The sequence below is a fragment of the Phascolarctos cinereus genome, unplaced genomic scaffold (genome assembly GCF_003287225.1).
Source record: "Phascolarctos cinereus isolate Bilbo 61053 unplaced genomic scaffold, phaCin_HiC Scaffold_2;HRSCAF=192, whole genome shotgun sequence".
Classification (NCBI taxonomy): Eukaryota; Metazoa; Chordata; class Mammalia; order Diprotodontia; family Phascolarctidae; genus Phascolarctos; species Phascolarctos cinereus.
In genome coordinates, this window is record NW_027555625.1 from 253,711,350 (window position 1) to 253,730,706 (window position 19,357).

Sequence of the window (19,357 nt, forward strand, 5' to 3'; positions counted from 1 at the left end):
CCCAAACTCTCTCAGAGTCAACAAACTTTAGATCAGCAAGTTAGCAAGTTAGGCTTTAATTACTAGGAAAATTCTAGAGCAAAACACTAAAGAGATAGTCAGGAAGTATCTAGAAAAGGAAGCAGTTACAAAGAACCTGAAGGGATTCATCAAGAACAGACTAGCCTTATTTCCTTTTTTTATGACATTATTAAACTAGGAGATCAGGGAAATGCCATGGATGTGGTTTACTTAGATTTTAACAGAGTTATTTATTTCAGTTAACAAAAATCTATTTTCCTTTCCCTTTCCTTCCCACCTTGAAAAAAAATTCAAATATTTATTTTACAGGTACTTGTCAGAGCTTGTAACAAAGTAACCTATGCCATTCTTGTGGAAAAGATGGCAAGATGGCCACTGGATAATGTAGTTGTCATTGGTGTTCATCCTTCCCTCTTTTTTTTTTTTTCTGTGAGGCAGTTGGGGTTAAGTGACTTGCCTAGGGTCACACAGCTAGTAAGTGTCAAGTGTCTGGTCTGAGACCAGATTTGAACTCAGGTCCTCCTGACTCCAAAGCCAGAGCTCTATCCACTGCGTCACCTAGCTGCCCCATCATCCTTCATTCTTAAAGAGGACCAATGACATCATAAGGATGATGTCTTGACTTGCAAGTGAATTGGATTTAAATGAGGCAGAGCTGCGCAAAGTTATCAGCTTCACTCTGTCCTCCAGAGTCACTGGAGTCCAGTGGCAAGATAAGAGTCAAGACAACTAGTGATGGCCCTGCGTAATACAATTAGATAAATTCAGAAATAGCTAAATGACTGGGCATAAAGAATGGTTGTTAATGGCTTGTTGTTGACTTGGTACTGGAGCTTCCAGGGGAGTGCCCAAGGGATGCCTACTGTGCATAGCCCTGGACACTTTTATTCAAGACTTGGATAAAAGGCGTGGATGGTATGCTCAGCAAATTTGAAGATTACATAAAGGACAGGTGACAAATTGGGTAACAAAACCACTATTAAAAACAAAACAAAACAGGGGCAGCTAGATGGCGCAGTGGATAGAGCACCAGCCCTGGAGTCAGGAAGACCTGAGTTCAAATCCAGCCTCAGACACTTGACACTTACTAGCTGTGTGACCCTGGGCAAGTCACTTAACCCCAGTGCCTAGCCAAAAAAAAAAAAGCTCATACAAAAAAAAAACCTTGACAGACTAGAAAATGAGCTGAATCTAAGATGAAATTCAATAGGGGAACGTATAAAATCTTACATTTAGGTTCAAAAAATCAGTCTCACAAACAAAGTATGAGAGAGACGTGATCAGACAGCACTTTGCCTGGAAAGGGTTTGGGGTGAACCGCAAACTTGTTATGAGTCAGTATTTTTAGGCATCAGCTAAAAAAAGTTAGTGTGATCATGGGTTTCATAGCTTCCAGTAATAGAGGAGTAATAGTCTCCCTATATTCTGCCTGAATCAAACCACATCTGAAATACTGTATTAAGTTCTGGGTGTGATAGTTTAGCAAGGACATTGATATATAGGAGAATGTGAATAGAAGGGTTATCAAAAAAATAATAAGTAACATCTATCTAGCACTTTAAGGTTTGTAAAATGCTTTTATACATATATTATCTCATTTGATCCTCACTACAACCATGGGAGCTAAGTGCCATTATTATCCCAATTTTATAGATGAGGAAACTGATGTTAAGTGACTTGCCCAGGGATCATGGCTAGTAAGTGTCTGAGCAGGATCGGAACTCAGGTCTTCCAGATTCCAAGTCCAGTACTCTATTCTCCATGTCACCTAGCTGCCCAGCTATGCACCAAGCAGCCAGGATGATGAATGGTCTTCTGTCCATGTCATGAAGATCAGGTAAAGGAAAGGGGGGTACTTGGCCTGGAGAAGAGCAGATGTTAGGGACGTGATAGCAGTGTTCAAATATTTGAAGGGCTGTCATGGAGAAGAGATAAATGTCAGACTTGCTCTGATCGGTCCCAGGGGGTAGAATCAGAAGTAATGGATGGAAATTAGAAAGACGGAAATTTAAATTTGATGTCAGAAAAGACATCAAAAGAAAGTTCTAACAATTACAATCATCCGGAATTGGAAAGGTGTCCTGAAAGAGACAGTAGGGTCCTCCTAATTTGAGATTTCCAAGTAGAGATTAGGATGTTGAAGTAGGGATTCCTTTTGGATATGGTTTAGATTATCAATCAATCAAAAAACATTTATCAAGCACTTACAATATGCCAGGCACTGTGCTAAATAATTTGGATATGATCTGGCTGCTGAGGTCCCTTCCAACTCAAAAGTCTGTGATTCTGTGACCAGATAAACTTTAAGGTCCTTTCCAGTTCTAAATTGATGGTCCTATGACCTATGCCCTTTTCTAAAGTCTTTTTAACATATTCTCCCAAAACCTAGAGTCAGCATCAGACCATGCCTGACTTCCCCCATGTTGTGATAGAGAATTCTTTGTTCCCAACTCGCATTTTCTCTGATTTATCCCAGGCCTCACCTTCAGGTTACACCTAAGGACGCCTACCTGTTTCCTTTCTCTTCTCAGGGCTTAATGCTTTCCACCTCTTCTTTCACTGCCTAATTTCTGCCTCTCTAGTTTTCCCCCTTTCCTTAACTGTCATGCATACCTGAGGCCACAAGAGGGTAGCATTGTCCAGGATACTTTTCACTGGAGACCAGTTCTATCTCCTCCTAACAGTCAAGTGGGCACATGACAAGTTTCCCAACTCTCATTGAGCACTGTCCAATTTTCATGAGGTACTAGTTACTTGAAAAAATAAATAAACGTATGTCCATTCCCTATCTGGTGCACAGGGAACTTAATCTTTATTACACTAAGAACTCTCCCTAGTTGGACCCCAGCAATAAGAGACCCAAGTGTTTTGGGAATGAGTGGCTCCTAAGGTTCAGAGGGTAGATAGAAGAAGATTAAGTAGGGGGCAGGGAGGAAGATCAGGGCTCAATGTGGCCTGAAAAGGCCTTGAGAAAACAGCTTTGATTTCCCAAGAGCAGAAACAGAACCCACCAGCTTGAGTTTTGGTGGGGAGCAATGGTATAAATCTCGAAGATTAAGGATGGAAGATAGCCCTGGTGGAGAGAGGATAGCTCTCACAGCTGGTGTTGAAAGTATCATAGGATTTATGAGATGAGAGGACCCTTAGAGATCTACTCTAAACCTCATGTTTTACTAAAAAGAAAACTGTGGTCCAGAGAGGTTAAGTAATTTGGCTAAAGTCACACAGTCAGTAAGTGGAAAAGCCTGGATTCAGACTTCTAAGAATCATTTATGTGTGGTTCTTAACTCTAGGTCCATGGATCGATTTCAGTGGGTAGATGAAATTGGATGGGAAAAATTCACATCTTTAATATAATTGGTATCCTTTGTAATCCTATGTACTTCATTTCATGTATTTAAAAACATTTTTCTGGGGCAGCTAAGTGGTGCAGTGAATAGAGCTCTGGCCTTGGAGTTAGGAGGACCTGAGTTCAAATCTAGCCTTAGACACTTAACACTTGCTAGCTGTGTGACCCTGGGCAAGTCACTTAACCCCGATTGCCTCGCCAAAAAGCCAAAAAACAAACATTTTTCTGAGAAGGGGTCCACAGGCTTTACCAGACAGCCAAAGGGGGTCTACGACATAAAAAAAGGTTAAGAATCCCTGATCAATATATTCAGCCATTCATAAAGACCACTGTGGTTGCCCTCCAAAGGGCCAAGTCATCCTCTGCCTCCTCTCTGCCACATTCTCTAAACAGATGACATCTTTGGGACAAGGGAGCCCACCAAGATCTACCACCCTAGTCAGAACACAAATATTTTTAGGAGAGGACAAATGAATCCAGGCCACTTGTTTGTGCCATGCTTTCTGGGGCTGTGCTACTCAAGCACAGCTTCCAGCCCTGAACCCCTCCTCACCCCTTGGAACTACCCATGCCTGAACAATGCTTTACTCCCCCTCTCCCCCTTGTCCTGGCCACTCCTAGGGAATAGGTCTGACTTGGAGTCTCTGAACAATGTGAATCATCAGAGATTACCCCTACTTCACTCCAACCTGACACTCCCTCTCCCAAGTATATGCCAGTAATAAAACAGGAAGACTGGGAGGGGGAGAGGAAAAAGCGAAAACAAGAGGTTAAGGCCCCAGGGACCTGAGAAGGGTTTCAGACACCACTGAGTCCCAAAGGCCCCAGTGGGAAGTGGCAATTCCTCATTTTCCCTCCCCATAGCTTTGGTCTCCTCAACTGGAATATTTCCCATTTTACTCTATGCCGATCCTTCATCTTCTGCCTTATTCTCAGGGCCAGTGCCCTGACCTGGTCACATGTAGTTTAAGATGTGTATGCTGGGAGGGGAATACTACACAGAAGAGTATTCCCATCATCCTGGGAACTCCTGTGACCCTCGCACATGACTGAAAGCACTCTTGGATGTGTGTGTGTAGGGGGGGAGTGTAAGGCCCCGGTTGCAGTTTTGGAACCTTCAGCCAAGTAGTTGGTTCCCTGAATCAGGGCTCTGATTCTCCCCTCCTCCTCCCCACAAAACCCCTGCTTACACAAAGTCAGATGTACAGACTGGAACAAGCCTGACTTTAATTAAGATTTCCAAACAGGGGTGCTGAGCCCTCAGTGTGCATAAGGGTGGAGGTATTTAAATCATTGCCATTGGGTCCATGCATGTGTTTGCACATGTATATACCGCCTGAAGTTCCCTGTCTGCCCCAGAGGAAGCCAGCTCATGATTACATTAGAGCCCCTAACCTTTCTCCTCCTAATAAATAGAAGGGGAGGATGGTGGAGGGGATCTTTGGGAATGAAGCAGATTGACAATGATGGGAAAAATGAGGTGACTAGAGAACAACGTGTGGGGTAGAATATGGTACACAAAAGGACAGAGAAAGACTCGGGGCATGTGAGATACAGAGGGTATGAGACACATGGGGAGTAGGGTGATAAGAAACATGGAGCAGTCATGGGTCACTTCCTTGCCCATATCCAACAGCCACCTTGGCCTCCAGGGTCAGGGGCTGAAAATGACCCTTCCTTGAGCCAGAGGCAGAAAGAGAGGGACAGGGCAAGGGCCTGGGGGTGGGCCTTCCTCCAAAACAAGAAGAATCCCCTCAGAGGAAGTATGCCAGCAGCAGGACCAGGGCTGTAACCAGAGTAAGTACAAGGAAGATGATGGAGGCAACCCAGGGTCCCTCCTTCTGGGTACGAACACACTCTGGTGCCTCAACCGGAATGATGTTGGTTAGGTTCAGCGTGTATCCAAGGGTCCAGCCGATGTCTGCCCCTGAAGCCTGGCCAAGGGACAGAGAGGAGTTAGAGCAGAGGCTGTGCCTAAGAAGCCCTATGCTATCAGAGAAGGCAAACACATGCTTCTGTCATCCTGAGCCCTAAAACCTTTGTAGGGTTCAGAGGTATGATATTAACACTAAGAGAATTCTCATTGCCACTTAACTCTGGGGCCAAGGCTTGGCAGAGACTTGGAGTGGTTTGCCATTTCCTTCTCCAGATCATTTTTTAAAAAACAGATAAGGAACTGAGGCAAACAGGGTTAAGTAACTTGCCCAGGATCACAAAGCTACCAAGAGTTTGAGATCGGATTTGAACTTACAAATATGAGTCTTCCTAACTGCTGGCCCAGCACTCTATGCACTGCACCACCTAGATGCCCCACATTGATATAGTACTTTATAAAACTTATTTCTCTGTTCCCTTCAATAACCTGATGAGGTTGGTTGTACAAGTATGGCTAGCCCCATTTTACAGATGAGGAAAATGAGGCTCAGAGAGGTCAAATGATGACTAGTTCAAGATCATAACAGTTAGCTAGAGGAAGACCCAGGCCTCAAATCCAGGTTCTATGACTCCAAATCCAACATCCTTTTCACTACAGAATGGGGGTACATCTTGAGGGAGAACACTTAGGAAATGAGCCAAATTGGAGGCACTTCAAAATTCTAAAGACTCCCAGAAATCATCTGGTCCATCCCCCTGTCTAAACTAGGCTGAATTAAAGAGGCATTCTCTCACTTAAAGAAAGCTCTGGGATTTGGAATTAAAGTACTTTGGCTCAAATCCTGATTCTGTGATTTATGACCTCTGTGGACAAGTCACATCTCATATGTGAGCTTTCATTTCCTCATCAGATGAGGACAGTGGTACCTTCCAGATCTAAATATACAACTTCTGGACTCAGGGAATCCTTGGCTCCTCCCTGTTAACCAGAAAGTCTCACTTCCCTTCTCCATCTCTGAGGATCAGAGGCCCATGCCCTCCCACTTGACAGCTGTTCCTATGTTTCTTGTTTTTTTGTGGTGGTCTTGGCCTCCTAGTAAAAAATCCTTATGCAAAACTTTGACTTTGTCTCTGCTAAGCCCAAAGTAAAGGGTTGTTTGCACATTTTAGTTGAGGTCATGAAGGGACAGCCAGAGACCTGGGAGGAGAAGATAGGGAAGGCAAGGGGAGACAAGAAGATTTCGCAGGGTTTGATTTCAGACACCAGAGCCCTTTTCATTCACATGGGATTCCCTAGACTCCTCCTGAAGGCCCTTCTCTTCAGGAAGAATGTGTGGGTTTCCCTCCTATTGCCTCACAAAGCCTGGGCTTCCTCTGGCCCCAGCTTCCTGCTTAACATTCCTTTGTCTTAGACCAATGCCAGTCAACTAGATATGGCCAGGAAGGGGCCAGAAGGGGAAGAAATGAAGGAGGGGCAGTGGTACTAGGTGAATTTTCCATACTCTCAGCCCAAAAATAACTCATCACAAAACCGCAGTTCTTATGGAATCAATGGTCTTCTTCATGCTGCTCATTCTCAGATTTGCTTATCACCTCGATGCTGTTCGCTAGACTTGTATCTCTAACTGCCCATTGGACATTTTCCCATAGACATATAAACTCAATGTGTCCAAAACTGAACTCATTGTCTTTCCCCCAAAACTCTCCCTTCTTCCTAACTTCCCTATTACCACTGAGGATACGGGCATTCTCCCTGTCACCCAACCTATGTGTCATCCTTGACTTTTTACTCTCTCTCCCTCCCCACTAGCCAATCTGTTGCCAAGGCCTGCTGATTTACCTTAGTAACATCTCTCACTTACATACCCTTTTCTTTCTCTGCCACCACCTTGGTACAAGGCCTCATAATCTCAGGAATGGCCTATTGCAATAGCCTGCTGATTAGTCTGCCTTACCACAAGCCTTTCCCAACCTCAGGTCATCCTCTGCTCAGCTGTCAAAGGGATCTTTCTAAAATGCCCTACTCCATCAACCCTGGTGGCTCCAGATGCTTTCGGCAGCAAATATAAAATCCTTTGTTTAACATTCAAAGCCCTTCCTAACCTGCTCTCCCTCACTTGTCCAGCCTTCTTACACCTTATACTCTATGTCTCCGATGTACTCTCCATCCCCATGACAATGACCTTCTTGCTGTTTCTTTCTCTCTCCCCTCTATTTTTTTTTTTTTTGCTTTTTGGTGAAGCAGTCAGGGTTAAGTGACTTGCCCAGGGCCACACAGCTAGGAAGTGTCAAGTGTCTGAGGCTGGATTTGGACTCGGGTCCTCCTGACTCCAGGGCCAATCCACTGTGCCACCTAGCTGCCTCCTTCTTGCTGTTTTTCAAACAAGACTGGCAGTTTCCTGAATCTGGGCATTTTCACTGGCTGTCTGTCCCCCATGTCTGGAATGCTCTCTCTCTTCAAAGCTGCCTCCTGGCTTCCTTAAATTCTCAGCCAAAATCTCACCCTCTACTGGAAGTCTTTCCCAATCCCCATTAATGCTAGTGCCTTCCCTCTGTTGATTTTTTCCAATAGATTAATTGGACATACAAACCGGATAATGTACGTAGCTTGTTTGTACGTAGCTGTTCACAAGTTGTCTACCCTTTCAGACAGTGAACTCCTTGAGATGAGGGACATCTTTTGCTTTTTGCACTCTCAATGCTTAGCACAGTGCTGGCACATAGTGGGAGCTTAACAAACGTCTATTGCCTGACCGATTGTTTTCAGATCGCACAGAAGTCCAACTATTAGAAGAAAACGTAAATAGTCTAATGTGGCTTTTGGTGAGTAGGCGAGAGGATTAAGGTCAGGGTTCAAACCAATCCTTCTGTGAAAAAAAGAAAGTGCATTTCATCAAACATGTTGTTATCTCCCTGTTTGCTCCCCTGGGTAAGGAATTTAAAAGAGTCCAGTCAGAGAACAGAAGAGAGCTCAGGGTTCCAGCCCGTCCCTGCCCCATATTGTGGGAGATCATGCTTACCACTGTCTCTCCCCACCTCCCTCATCCCAGAAAGCCACACTCACTTTCTGTTGGAACCTGATGGAGGTCCAGCTCTTGTCAGAGAACTTGTAGCCTTCCAGGAGGAGTACAAGGATATAGTTGGCATTAGCACAGTAATCTCGAAGCCAGTACAAGTTGTGTTTGGGGTAACTTTCAGTCACTTAAAATGAATGGACAGGGCTTTTTGCCTCTCCCTTCCAGCAACAAGCAAGCCCAAGGCTTAGACTGGCCTCATCTTCCCCTGCTCTGCCCAGCTCTGCCCTCGATGCCTGATTCTCCATTTTAAATGGAGAATGTTAAATAGAGCAAAGCCAATTCTTGGCTGATAGAAAGAATACAGACTGACATACAAATTGGGTGCCCTGATGCTAATGGCTCTGCCCTGCCTAAGGACTGTTCAGATTTCAAATCTGGGCATTCAAGACTGTCCATGATTAGAGCCCACTCCACCTTCCCCAGGAATGAGGGACTTTAATTCATCTAATAGCTAACAAGAACTCCCCAGATATCTGAGCCTGACCTGAATTGTGGCCTCTGACCACTGTGGTTCAGCATCACACCTGGCCTCAGTACTCACCCTGAAGCCCCCCTCCACACACACAAATCGGCAGGATTCCCTGTGAAGCCCCATGGAACCTGGATCCCACCCTCATTCACTCCTTGAGCTCACATTTGTCCAACTCCAGCCACAGTACTGCTCAATGGTATCCATGACCTTAAATAGAGACTGGCCTGAGGTGATGTTGAGGAAGTTGAAGGTATAGAAGAAGGCAGAGAAAGCCTATGGGACAAAATCAGAGGAGGTCAGAAACTGCCCAGATGGAAAGAGCCAGCAGGGGCAGCCCTATGATATATCCCTACTCTCCTTGGGGATTCTCCTGATATAACATTAGTGGCTCCCTATTGCCCACTGAGCCAAATTCAAATTCCTGTCTCGGCAATCAAGGCCCTCAATGCCCAACCTTTACAGCCTTCTCTCAAATGCTCTCTTTCTCATGCTCCTACCCTCCATTGACATCTCCAGCCTTCAGCGTGGCCTATGTCGTCCTGCCTTTGTGAGCAAGGATTCATACTGTCCCCACTACCTGGTATGTCCTCTCTCTGCCACCAGCATCTCTTTCACCTGCTTACCTTCCTACCCAATCACTGAAAGTGCTTAGCACAGTACCTGGCACACAGCAACTAAGGAATAAATGTTTGTTGACTGACTGACTGACCTCATGTAGTTCTTTGCTTTGTAACATTCTTATGCATTTATCATATAATATCAACAATAATATAATAAAATAATTATGTTACCTTATAATATTAACAACAATACATTTGTGTAGTACTTTATAGTGTGTTTTCCTCCCACAGGTGATGGGTATTGGAAAAAAAAATTTGGACTGAACCTGCAATTTCATTGATACTCCCAGTGAGGAAAGTTCCTCTAACAGTGCAGGTTAGCACCACCTCCACCTGAGGCATCTAGAGGTCATGACTTATCCAGGGTCACCGGGCCAGTATGTAACAAAGGAAAGACTTGAACCCACGTCTTTCAGACTCCTAGGCAGCTCTCTGTTCATTATACTATGCTGCCTCTTGGTAGAAATACTGTTCTAATTTTACCAAAGAGGAGGCTAAGGTTTGGAAAGTCAGTTGATGTGCTCAGGATCACACTTCAGTTGTGCGCCTGAGGGAGGATTGGAACCTAGGTCTCCAAGCCAGCATTCCATTCGTTGCACCACGCGGCTTCTTGGTATGTTACTGTCATTTATGTGCATGGCTTGTCTCCCTCCCAGGGTCTGCAAGCTCCACAGAAGCAGGAACTGTGCCTAAAACTTTCTCTTTCCCCCATTATGTAGTACATGACTCTGCACAGGGCAGATGCGCCATAAATGTCTGATGAACTGCCCCAGCCTGAGAGGTAACACAGGAACGGCAGCCTTGGTTGGTTATCCTGAGATCCCACCCAGCCAACATCCTTCCACTGCCCCCAGCTCACCACCCCCAGCCCCCCAAGGACCCGGGCTTACAAAGAACTGGCCACTCGTGTCAGGCTGGTAGGTGCCATTGAAGGCGCAGGGACGATGGGGGCCACAGGCAGTAAAATTGAAGATGGCTCTGATGGCTTGCTGGTACTTGGTGACATTGCCCGTGCCCACCAGTGTCATCTCTTGGTTCAGGTTGAAACCATGTGGCTGCAGGTAGGCTGTGCAGGGGCTGTCATAGATAGACTGTGCCATCACTTTATTCTTAAAGCCCTTGTGGTAACAGGGATGCTCGACCTGGCCAGGGGTAGCCTGGGACTCCTTGAGGACATGGTGAATAATAAGAGTGTAGCCCTACCAGGCCTCAGGCTGGGCAGGGGAGTACCCAAAGATTTCAGCTCAGTCCCCTCATCTCTCTCCATCTCTTTAAAGGAAGCAAACTCCATCCTTAAGAGCACACACTTCATAGGCATGATCACTGATGGCTCCTCAGTGGCTGAATGCCACGTCCTGGCTCCAACCTTCCTCAGTAGGCTTCTTCCACTGACGCTTAACCAGAATCTCACATCCCCATTTGTTTCTAGGCCCTATTTCTGTTTTTACTTTGGCCCTACTCTTCAAAGTCCAGCTAAATCCTCACTTCCTCCAGGAAACTTGCCCACCTCTCACCTCCAACTCAAAATGACCCCTCTACCTGCATCCGAGCCCAACATTCTGACCCATGTTGTTCACTGGTTTCTTCCTGTAGGTATTATGTTCCCCGCCTCTCCCTACCCCAGACTCTCAGATACCCAAGTGAAGGGCCTAGATATACTTTTGTCTATCTCATAGAATAATAATTTAGGGCTCGAAGGGGCCTTAGAGACCAACAAATCTGACCCCCCGACTTCATGAATAAAGGAACTGAGGCCTAGAAAAGTCACACAGCTAGTAAGAGCAGTAGTACGTTCTGAATTGCGATCCTCTGATTCTAAATCTGTTACACCCCACTGTTTCCCTGAGACTTTCAGGTCCCCAAGAGTCAAGCCTGGATCTGCTCCTTTTCTGTCTTGCCCTTATCGTTCAGTTGTGTGTGACTCTTCGCAACCCCATTTGGGGTTTTCTTGGCAAAGACATTGAAGTGGTTTGTCATTTCCTTCTCCAGATCATTTTACAGATGAGGAAACTGAGGCAAATAGGGTTAAGTGACTTGCCCAGGATCACAAAGCTAGTGAGTGTCTGGGGCCAGGGTTGAACTCAGGAAGATAAGTCTTCCTGACTCCAGGCTCAGCACTCTATGCTCTATGGTGCCACCTAGCTGCCCCAGTTTTCCCCTAGAGTGGGGATATGTTGTATTCTTCAGTCTGGGTGGGCTCTTCCTCTGTCTTCCCTAGAAATGTGAGATGCCCAAGGGCAGGGACTGTATTCTACATTGTTCTTGTGTAAGAACCCAGAAGAGTCATTATAAATATTTGTTGATGTCGAATTGATCTCCCTGAAGCAGGGCAGTGTTGCCCAGGATTATCAAGAAGGGCCCTCCTTTGGTACTTCAGGGATTTGGGGTTGGGGGGAGATAGAAGAAAGATCAGAGCTTTGCAAAATTTGTCTTAGGACCTTTCTTGTCACCAGGTCACCAGCCTGAAAAACGTTCTCCCCACCCCCTGTTAATAAATCCTACGATGCCCCTGCCTGTATCCCCTGCCCCCCCCGTTATGTGTGTATCTATAGTGACCCCCATTATGTTCCTCTGCCGCCAGTGCCCCACCCTGTGCCCCATCAACCCCTTCTACTCCATGCCCCAAATCCCCTAGGGGGCTCACCTGGCTCAACTTCAGGATCACCTGCTTCTGCGCCTGGGCCTGCCCATAGCACAGGTAGCTATGTGTATAGATGGTGTAGCTGAAGCCATACAGATGGAAATGGGAGGCAGTGCTTGGGTCTGCAATGGATCCGCTGGGGAGGAAGCTGATCTGGGTTGAAGCTCCTCCCAGGTCCAGGGCCCCAAGCACCTTGGTTGCTGGAGGGCGGATCCAGCCTCCATTCTTGACTGAATACTGTCCATACAGAGGCAATGTTAGAACAAGCCCTATGAGAGGGTATGGGGTTTTGGGAAGCCAGTATCTCCAAAGGGAGGGGGGGGTAGAGGGTGTTATTAGATGGAACACAAGAAAAGCCAGGGCCAGGATGACAGGCAGGGGGAGCAGGACCTTCAGAGAGACTCAAGGGTTGGGAATAACCTTGGTGAATGTATCTAAGAGGTAATTGATGGTGATCCAACCATAGGCTCCCTCCTCAGCACCAGAGATGATCCAAGCCCCTCGGAAGTCCATGGGGTACTCCTGGATGGTCTTGCCCACCTCACCCAGGACCCCATCAGCAGCTTTTGGGTCCTGCAGACTAAAAGAAAGTTCAAAAGTTAGTCCCCTAATACTCCTGCTAATACTCAGGATCTGTCAGGTATGGGGCCAGAAAGGTAAAAGGAGAAAAAAGGTTACCATGGAGAGAGGGAGAGATGGGTTATGTGGTAGAGAAAATATCTGTCTTGGGCCCTAGGCTCAGAGTAGTAAGGATGGGAATTCTCAGGACAGGAGGTATCGGGAAGGGTTCTCAGAGATCCTTCGGTTCAGTTCACCTATTTATCTAATGCCACTCAAAGAAGTAGCAGAGTTGAGATGTGAGTCTGGGGAAGCAGAAAAGTAGGATTAGCATAGGTTGGGGTGGTGGTGGTAGAAGTGGCCCAATGGGAGGTCCTAGTAATTGGGATTCCAGGGAGGAGATAGGAGAGTTGGAAGGGACCTAAGAGGCTATCTATTCCAACCCTCTCATTTGACATATGAGGAAACTGAGGCCTAGGAAGATTAGGTGACCTGTCCAAGGTAATCCATATAGTTTTAGTGGCAGAATTTGAACGTGGTCCTCCTCTACCTCCAGAGTCAGCACTCTTTCCACTGGACTACCAAGATTCTCAAGCCCGTTCCCTCTTTCTGCCTAAGGGGTAGGTTTACGAGGGAGTGCAGGAAGGATGCGGTTAGGGGTACTGGGGAGTAGATAGACAGCCCTGGAAGGAGATAGTACCTGAGGATTCTCATTCCCGCTGTCGCGCCCAAGTACACGGGTGTCTGAGCCAGTTGTGCGGCTGGGATTAGCTTCACTGCTTTATCTAAACATGGCCGCAGGGACATTCCCGCAGCTTCAGGGTTGCGAGCATAGCTGGAGATGCCATCGCCTGCAGGTGGAGTTATGTGGGCGCCGGGGCAGGTGTGAGCCAGTTCAAGTGGGGTGGGGAGTGAGTGGGAGCAGGGGCAACGAAGGAAGAGAGAGGCTGGGGGACGCGGAAGGATACCCTGGGGCAGAGTGAGGTGGAAGACGATGGGGAGAGCAGAGAAGGTAGGGCTGGGCGCAATGGGGTCCCAAATACACACTGCCTCTCCCGCCCTCGCACAGACCCTGCACATCACAAGCCATAGTCTGGCTGACCACGCCTGTGTCATTCTCTTTGTCCCCAGGCCACTGGTACACGAAGAGGGATGTGTGCGAGGAGCCAGCATCAAACACGAGACCGAACTGAGGGATGAGTCGGAGAGGAGAGAGGGTTTGGGAAGGTCCCAATGCAAAGTTTGAGGATGAGGGTCAGAGATATGGGAGAGTAATAAGGAGGGAGGGTTAAGAAGGGAAAATTTGGGGAGCGGCAATGCAGAAAGATTGGGGTTTAGGGAAAGTGAGATTTGAGGGGCTCAGGAAAAGTGAGGAGGCTGGTGGAGCTGAAGGTTAGGGAGAAAGGGGCTTGCTGATGCAGGAAGATTGGGAAACGGGAGGCAGGGAAGAAGGACATCAGAATATAGAGTTTAGGGGCTCAGGAAGGGAAATTTTGGTCTCAGAGGAAATTTAGGTAGTGAAGAGAAAGGGGAGAAGTTTAGGGGTTCAAGGAAGGAGATTTTTGATGTTAAATTTGAGTGGTTAAGGGGTAGAAAGGGAGGGGTTTAGGAGTCTTGGGGAAAGGAGGATATGCTAAGGGCTATCGGATGCAATCACCTTGGTTCCTGGGGGAAGGGTGGTGTTAGTGGCCAGGAGGGTCAGCACCAGAGTAATAGCTGTGCAGTCAGGACCAGTGTAATGGGGAGCACCCAGCCCTTCATATCCAGCCCCATTGGTTCAGCAGCTGCAGATTCTGGAGCTGTAGGGAGGAGCCAGTGAGCCCAGACTCTCCCCCAGCCTGGAATCCCCAGCCTGAACCATTCTATACAGACCCTCATCTTCTCAGTGACCAATTCTTCCTTCTTTAGCTCCCACTCCAGAAATATCTCATCTTGTAGCCTCAGCGTCTTCCTCACCTCTATACCAGGCAAACGTTGCAGGTGAATGAGGGAGGCCTTTGTCTCAGGGATGCCCCAAGGCCTGATTGCTCCTTCCCATAACCAGCACTGCCCCCTGCCCCGAAGTTATTAGCACAGGATGCGATATGACAAACATTTACATCACATATAACACAGGTATTCCCAAAGTCAGGGGAGAAGGCTTTACCCTAAATGATAATCTCTGGTCTGGGTATAGGCTGCCTGACAGTTGTAGCGTCACACAAAGCAAAGAAATCTGCCTACCTGGGCCTTTCATCTCACTCTATTCAACTCACAGACATAATCACTGTCAGCATCTATGGTGGGCCCAGGGTGCAGGAGTTCTGGGAGAATGACTCCCATTCCACAAACAAATTCAACAGCAATTCAATTCAATTCAACAAGCATTTATTAAATACCTATTTGTGCCCAGAAGCCTTTGCTGGGTATGATCCTACCTGGGCAGAGAGGGGAAGAATGCCAGAGCTCAGGGAGGGGGGCCTGGCCTTGGTCTTAGTCGACAGAACTGGAAAAAACCAGAGGTGAAGCATATTCAACTTCCTGCCTCTTTCTGAGGCTTCTTGGTGAGAGTTAGGGTATGGCATGAGACACTCAACCCAATGTCGCAGGCCAGAGCCCAGGGGAGGAACTCTCCCACACCACCCATCCTGTCCATAAGCCACTCCTTGGCTAAAACCATAGTCCTACGCCTAGAGCTTTGGGAGGGGGAGGAAAGTTGAGAAGATGGATGGAGGGTTGGGGGGCAGGGAGGAGGACTCCATTCCCAGCTCCATGGGTGGCATGGTTAGTTCTTCCCAATGACCTCAGTAAAAAACATTTTATTTTCTTATGGGAAGTTTCTTTTTGAGCTAGAAAAGAAGTAATCATTAAAGGAAATGCACCCAGTGTTCCCTCTCAGTACAAGGAGTACAGCTTTTTTCCCCTTACATAGGATGATTGCTAAGGACTCAAGCCTGAGAATCTTGGCCAAAAATAGGAGAAATCAGGCTGTGGCCTTTGGACTACAAGTCCCTGAAGCCAGACCCTATCTATAATGTAGCTAGAAAAGGGATCAGACAGGTGATTTCATTGGTACAGGGAACTCCCAGGTGGTTGGCACGTTCTCTACAACTTATAATTTAGACAGTCGCCTAGCTCAGTGAGAGGTCATGGCTCACACAAGGACGGATACAAAGGTAGGAAGCATCCACGGCAGACTGGATCCCAGGTCTTCCTAGCTTCAAAGTCAGCCTTCTATTGACTATGTTGTGAAGCATGCTCAAATATATGAAAGATAAAAAGGAAGTTTGGGCCTGGTTCCTCTACTGTGATGGATGGAGTTAACCATTAAATTTGACCTAAAGGCCCAGACAGGATCTGAAGGGGATATTTGAATCTGAAAAGCCTGGAGAATACACTTCTCTCACTCATTTCTGCATGCCCCATTGGAGCCCAGCCAGCAATACCCCTGCAGTCCACATGTGGCAGAAAAGGGGCATACCCTCTATGCCAAGCTGTCTAATTCTCAATCTCTAGCAGTGCCCTGAACTGGCCATGTCCCACCCTCCTTCCATTTCAATGCAGAGTTTTCACTAGGGCTTAAATGCCAACTAGCACCCACCATTGATGCAGGCCAATGTAACTCTAATCAGACTGCAGGAGGCCAAGCACAAATAGTCTTTAGGGCTACACTGCCTGATCTTACCTGAAGCCTAGTTTCACTTAGTCTCATGTGTCTAGTTGTGAGAACAGTATTAGACAGATGACTTTGGGAACTTCTCAATCAATTTAGGCCTAGAAGTAGATGGACCACCATCCTATTTCCCTTTCCATCTCTTAGCCCTCCCCCAGTCTGAAGGGAAGTTAATTTCATCATCCCCTTCCCCATTCCCCAACACTTGTTCTCTGGGTTTCTATTTGTGTCTGCTATGAATCCTCCCCTCTCCCACATCCTGAAGCAGAGCCTCAGGGACACAGGTGGGGTCCACAACCTGTCCAGCCTCCATTCAGCATCCGGGCAGACAGAATTAACAGTCTTCTGCCCTAACAATAAGAAGCATTCCTCCACCCTACTGCCCCAAAGACCTCTCAGAGACCATATGGAAGCACAAGCCTAAGATCCTCCACCCAAGGCCTGCAACAAATAAGAGAAGAATTATGGGGGGCTGGGGCTGGGCAGGGCTACTGCTCTAGGGTTGGATGAAGAAGAGAGGCTGGAAGATTTTCTTTATGTACCCAGGACACCACCTTGGATTCTTCATCTTTTCCCTCCCTCCCCCAGAGCTCCTACCCACGGACATATTCCTGAGCTACAGGCTTCTCCCCAACACAGCTCCTACCCATGTGCTGCTCAGCTCCTTCTGACTCTTCCTTCCCCCTCTCCAAGTTTAGCCCCTCCATAATCTCCTCTCCTGTTTGCCCCATCCTCTTTCCCCACCTCCCAGCCTCTCAACACTTCTTCCCTATGGGGGTGCATGACAGAGGCGCTTCCTCACTCTTGTCCCAGGTCCCATTGCTGAGACCATCAGCCACCATCCCACCCTTCACACCATGCCCTGAGGGAGGTAGATGGTATAGAATCAAAAGCCATAGGCTAGGAGTCAGTGCGCTTGGGTTCCAGTCCTGGCTCTGTGACTGACTCTCACGTTTCCTGTGTATTTCTTTAATTTCACTGGGAGACAACACAGTGCCTTTATCCAAGTTTACATTAATGGTATGTATATCCAAGAGTGCTGGATTTGTAATTAAAGGAGTTAAACATGAATCTTAGTTTTGCATTTACTCCCCTTTGGACCTCAGTTTCTCCTTTCACAAAAACCAGGGGGTGAGACTGGATGACTTCTTCCTCTCCTTCTAGCTCCTACATTTTATGAGTGGGGGCCAGAAGGGGAGGACCTGGGGTAGGCGACTCCTCTAGGCTTCGTTTCTCTCCCTCTCCCATTTAGTTTTCTTCTACAGAGGAAAGGGATAAAAGGGACTGAAGGGGCGAAGGGGCAGGGACTTCATTCCCAGACATAGAGCTGCAACCCTTCCTCTTCCCTCCTCACCCCAATTCAATCATTCCTCTAGGAATGGCTGTCTTCTTGAAAATAGGTCCCAAACGGCTCAAAGAGTGCTTACCTGAGGTCACTAACCATGAGCAGCTCTACCGCGGTTAGGATCCAGATCCTTTGAGTTTGGGGATAGGGCAACTGTAAAGACAGTAGGAATTTTATGCAGAAGAGGTGAAGGTTAGGACAGGTTCCTAATGGAGTAGAAAAGGAGGTGGAAGGGGGAAGAAAGGGCCTGAGGGCACGTGGAGATATTTGGGAGCCTGAAATCCTGGATTCTCCACATGCTGGCCCCGGCCCCGTTTTTATCCTTCTCTGTGCCTGGGAGAAGGGGCGCAGGGCGGGGGATAAATGACAAACTTCCATGCAAAGGCTCAGATCACGAGTGGCGAGTTCCCTGGCCTCCCCCTTCTCGAAACCAGAGTTCCTTGCCTTTCCCCTTCCCGCACCCAAGCTCTGGCTCCAGTGACCGGCTAAGTTCCAGACTCGGGCGCGTGCCCTGACGACTCCAGAAGCCGGAACCAGAGCAGAAGTCTCCCGGACCTGGATTCCTGGGTGTCGCCCAGAGTGGGTTGCAGGGTCCTTACGCTGGCCTGTGTACCCTCTCATCGTAACCCTACTCCGTCGACCCTGTATCCCTACCGGGGATACGAAGACTGAGGACAGCTCCAGAAGCCCTCAGGAAGTCAGTCTCTCCAGCAAAGCCGACAGTGGAAAGACCGAAGTTACGCGGTACGAGGGGACTCCAACAGCCTCAGAGTCCAGTTCCCTCAGCGCTAGCAGTCGCCCCGGGGTCACCCGTCGAAGGGGTCAGAGGTCACGGTACCTGTAGGGTTTGGGCTTGGATGGGCGCTGCTCGCTGTCCGGGAGGTCCCTGGGTGAGTGCTGGAGGCGTTTGGGCGATTTTCAATAGGCGGGTCCAGCGAGGGGCCCCCTCTCCCTTCTCCTCCTGAGCCTGAGCCCGCCCTTCCTGCCCCTCCTCCCTACCCCCACCCCCAGGTCTTCTGCCTGGCCCCTAAGCCAGCCTACGAGATCTAGTAACAGCGATTTTCATTCATGCAACAAATATTTATTAAGTGCCTACCGTGCGCAAAGCTCGAGATCTAGTGCTGGGGGAAATAAGATAAAATGTAGATATGATAAGGTCTCGGCTTCATGAAGCTCACCGTCTAGCAGAGAGACTGGACGCAAATAACCACAATGCACAGTAACGCAAGATAAGTGCATTAGAAGGGTGCAAAGCTAAGTGTTAAATGAGCACCTACGGGTGTAAGAGAAGGACTGAGAGGGACGGAACAAAGGCCCCTGCCCAGCCCGGACTCTCCAATTTGCTTTGGCCCGGAACCAGGAGAAGTTTTCTGGGGGGAGGGGCGAGAGGGGAGCTGCAAGTGTCCTGACTCCTCCCTCGTGCCTGGTCCTGGTTGAAGGAGCTAGCCCCCCCCCCCCACATCCTCCTTTCCTCTACCCCACCCCCAGTCCCCCGCGGATGGGCGAAGACGGGGAGGTGAAGCTGAATTGACTACCCCTGCTTGAACATGCGTGGGATTAGGGAGCGAGAAAGGGGGAGAGAAGAGGCTGCTCTTCTCTCCTTTACTCCCATCTGGGCCGACCTCAGGTGGGGACCACACTGGGATGATCCACAGATGATCAAAGCAACGAAACCTACGCTGCAAATAAGAGAAGCAACCATTGTTTCCGGTGGCTTTTTGTCTCTGGCCACAGCCTCCGAAGCTGC

General features: G+C 48.0%; 1 protein-coding gene across 1 annotated transcript; it reads right to left on the minus strand.

Annotated features, from left to right (window-relative positions):
• Positions 1–1,578: 1,578 nt before the first annotated feature.
• LOC110205253 (ectonucleoside triphosphate diphosphohydrolase 8-like) lies at positions 1,579–19,036 on the minus strand. The gene is given in 13 exon segments (XM_020981704.2): positions 1,579–5,304; positions 8,310–8,446; positions 8,944–9,067; positions 10,305–10,580; positions 12,059–12,292; positions 12,476–12,635; positions 13,314–13,464; positions 13,685–13,802; positions 14,271–14,338; positions 14,341–15,098; positions 17,693–17,763; positions 18,265–18,507; positions 18,707–19,036. Coding segments are annotated over 10 exon segments (1,599 nt in total). The 5' UTR covers positions 14,492–15,098; positions 17,693–17,763; positions 18,265–18,507; positions 18,707–19,036; the 3' UTR covers positions 1,579–5,124.
• Between the last annotated feature and the right edge of the window lie 321 nt (positions 19,037–19,357).